Genomic DNA, 2,259 nt, shown 5'->3' with positions numbered 1-2,259 from the left:
ACTGGTTTCGGAAGAGCTTTCAATATTGCTACAGAAAACCCTCCACGAGTTCCGCTTCGCATTCCGAACCAAATTTTTAAACTTATTAACGTTTGCCTTATAAAGGGACCAGTTACCTGATCTCTTAGCCTCGTTAAAAGAACGGCGGCATGTCCTTCTCATGCTCGCTATGTCAGGACTCCACCACGGTGGTTTGTCCTTTTTTAGGCCACTGGATAATCTACAAGATCTCTTCGTGGCAACGCTCAGAGAACTAGCAATCCAATTTGCAGCCAAATCAATATCCCTTATGCTCTCTACCGTCGGAGCAGAGGGAAGAATAGTACTCAGAGAAGCTTTGTGCCTCTCCCAATTTATTTTCCTTCTATTTAGAAAGGGTTTTGAAACTTTGACCTGGACCACTATGTCAAAGTCCAGGTAGCGGTGATCAGAGAAGGAGCAGTCATTGGAGACATTCCAATCTTTGATCAATTCTATGTAGTTTGTACTAATAGCTGTAATATCCAGAACTTCCTTTCTGTTTGTCACAACAAAAGTAGGTTCTGAACCTCTATTAACGACTGTCATATTAAATTCTAATAAAAAGTCAAGTAAACACTCACCTCTACTGTTGGTGTCTGAACTGCCCCAGACACTGTGATGAGCATTTGCATCAGCGCCAATTATCACAGGAACGTGACGCCTATTTGCTTCGCGCATTAGATCTCTGACCAGGTCGTTTGGCGGTTGTTCACCATGGTCATGCGCCATATAGCAGCTAAGGAGCCAGATGGTGGAGTTTCCGGTCTCAAGTGCCGCCGCTACCGTATCCTCATCGCTGTAATCAGATAAGATGAAGATATCTAAATGGTTTTTGGCCAGAATACAGGCTCTAATATTTTTAATATTACCTGCAGGATTTGAAAACAGAAGTTTGTAACCTCTGAGAGATAGTCCAAGGATTTTGCCGTGGTGGGTCCACGGTTCTTGGACCAAGATGAGCTCCTCCCCTCTCTCAGCCATCCGGAGGAGCAAAGCAGCTGATGCTGCTTTGGAGTGGTGAAGGTTAATCTGGGTTACCTTCACCATCTCCGAGATCAGGATCGTACACGACAGTGACGTCGACGTCCTCAGGATCGGAATCCTGCGAACTGTCTCCATCCTCCGCTAACTTCAGATTGCCAAGAAGCTCACCCATTATACCTGTGGTAGACTGGGAGTCTTCTTGGTTCTCAGAACCAGCGGGATCGTCGGCCTTTCCATTATCCTCCTTGGACGGAGCCTCCGGCTTAGTACCAGAGGCGGCGGCGCTGCGTTTGGCGTCACTGCGATAAATGCGAAGGGAGATACTATCAAAACCATAGTAAACTTTACCTCCGCATTCACGCAATGGCGCCAACGTTTCCTTATTAAGGACAACAGTCGCCTTTCTGACATTTCCCATCGGGGCGGAAACCTTCACCACCTTCCAATCATGGGTAGGTAGATGAGGATTTCCGCTTTGTAGGAACGCCAGAATTTCCGCCGGGTCATGTGGCTCAGTTGGGATGGTGGCAATTGATCTCGGCCTGCGAGGAATTTCGCTAACCGGGATCACGTCCAACCTTGCACCTGGCCACACTTCCCCAAGGGATTGAATAGCTAGCTTGAGCAGAAGCGCAGAGCGCTCATTTGAACAAGCTAGCAGCTTAATGTGACCCTGGTACCAACCAGCATCATCGTTTTGGGGGGCGGGTCCTGGATTCTCCTTGAGGATCTTCCAGTACACGCCTAGCATCTTCTGACGGATAGTCCCCCATTTTTCCTGGGAGATGGCTCCGTCGCTGTTGCTTTGGTCAACAATAGCCCTTACCAGTGGGTTTCTAGCCACCTCACTGAAAGGTCTATTGATGACAATGGTTTGCGCCTGTTTTTGACGTTTAGTCGGCTGGTCGTTCGGCATAGAAGTAAGGGTCTCCTCCTCAGATCGTTGCCGTTTAGGCGCCTCGGCAGCAGGTCTAACCACTTCTGCCTCAGCTGGAGGATCGGAGCCCTTTAGCCTAGCCAGGAGGCTTTTCGCCCAATCGAGGGACGATTTCTCGTCTCTCGTTAAAGCATCGTTGGGTTTGGCGCCATGACGCTCAACGATGCGCTCGGCGGCCCGCCGATGAACAAAAGCCCTTCTGGAAGGTGTTTTGTGCCTGGGGGAAGACTCTAGGGATACATTGGAAGAGCCCGACAACGAGTTCGACGACTTTTCCAATGTAGGGGGAGGTGCAGCAGAGGAATCCGACATCGGGG

The 2,259-nt window shown here is 49.3% G+C and overlaps 1 protein-coding gene across 2 annotated transcripts; it reads right to left on the bottom strand.

Moving 5' to 3' along the window:
- Positions 1–481: 481 nt before the first annotated feature.
- On the bottom strand, positions 482–1,553 carry LOC119601436. 2 transcript variants are annotated; one of them, XR_005231227.1, is made up of 3 exons: positions 891–1,543; positions 603–817; positions 482–550 (listed from the first exon to the last, which is right to left on the bottom strand). XR_005231227.1 is itself a non-coding variant. In XM_037952372.1 (2 exons), the coding sequence occupies exon 1, from the start codon at positions 1,421–1,423 to the stop codon at positions 1,046–1,048; it is 378 nt and encodes a 125-aa protein (XP_037808300.1). In that variant the 5' UTR covers positions 1,424–1,553; the 3' UTR covers positions 591–817; positions 891–1,045. The 2 variants fall into 2 exon arrangements, 1 of the variants encoding a protein (XP_037808300.1); XM_037952372.1 differs by lacking the exon at positions 482–550 and having other exon boundaries at positions 591–817; positions 891–1,553.
- Positions 1,554–2,259: the final 706 nt, after the last annotated feature.

The sequence above is a fragment of the Lucilia sericata genome, unplaced genomic scaffold (genome assembly GCF_015586225.1).
Source record: "Lucilia sericata isolate MDLA Ls3-8-SP2 unplaced genomic scaffold, ASM1558622v1 Contig000163F_arrow, whole genome shotgun sequence".
In the NCBI taxonomy this organism is placed as follows: domain Eukaryota; kingdom Metazoa; phylum Arthropoda; class Insecta; order Diptera; family Calliphoridae; genus Lucilia; species Lucilia sericata.
The sequence above is the reverse complement of the archived record's forward strand: the minus strand, read 5'-3'. Positions and strand labels throughout refer to the sequence as shown.

What these genes read in the sequence shown, in the direction of transcription:
- LOC119601436 (XM_037952372.1), bottom strand. Translation starts at nt 1,423, where the DNA reads ATGGGAAATGTCAGAAAGGCGACTGTTGTCCTTAATAAGGAAACGTTG.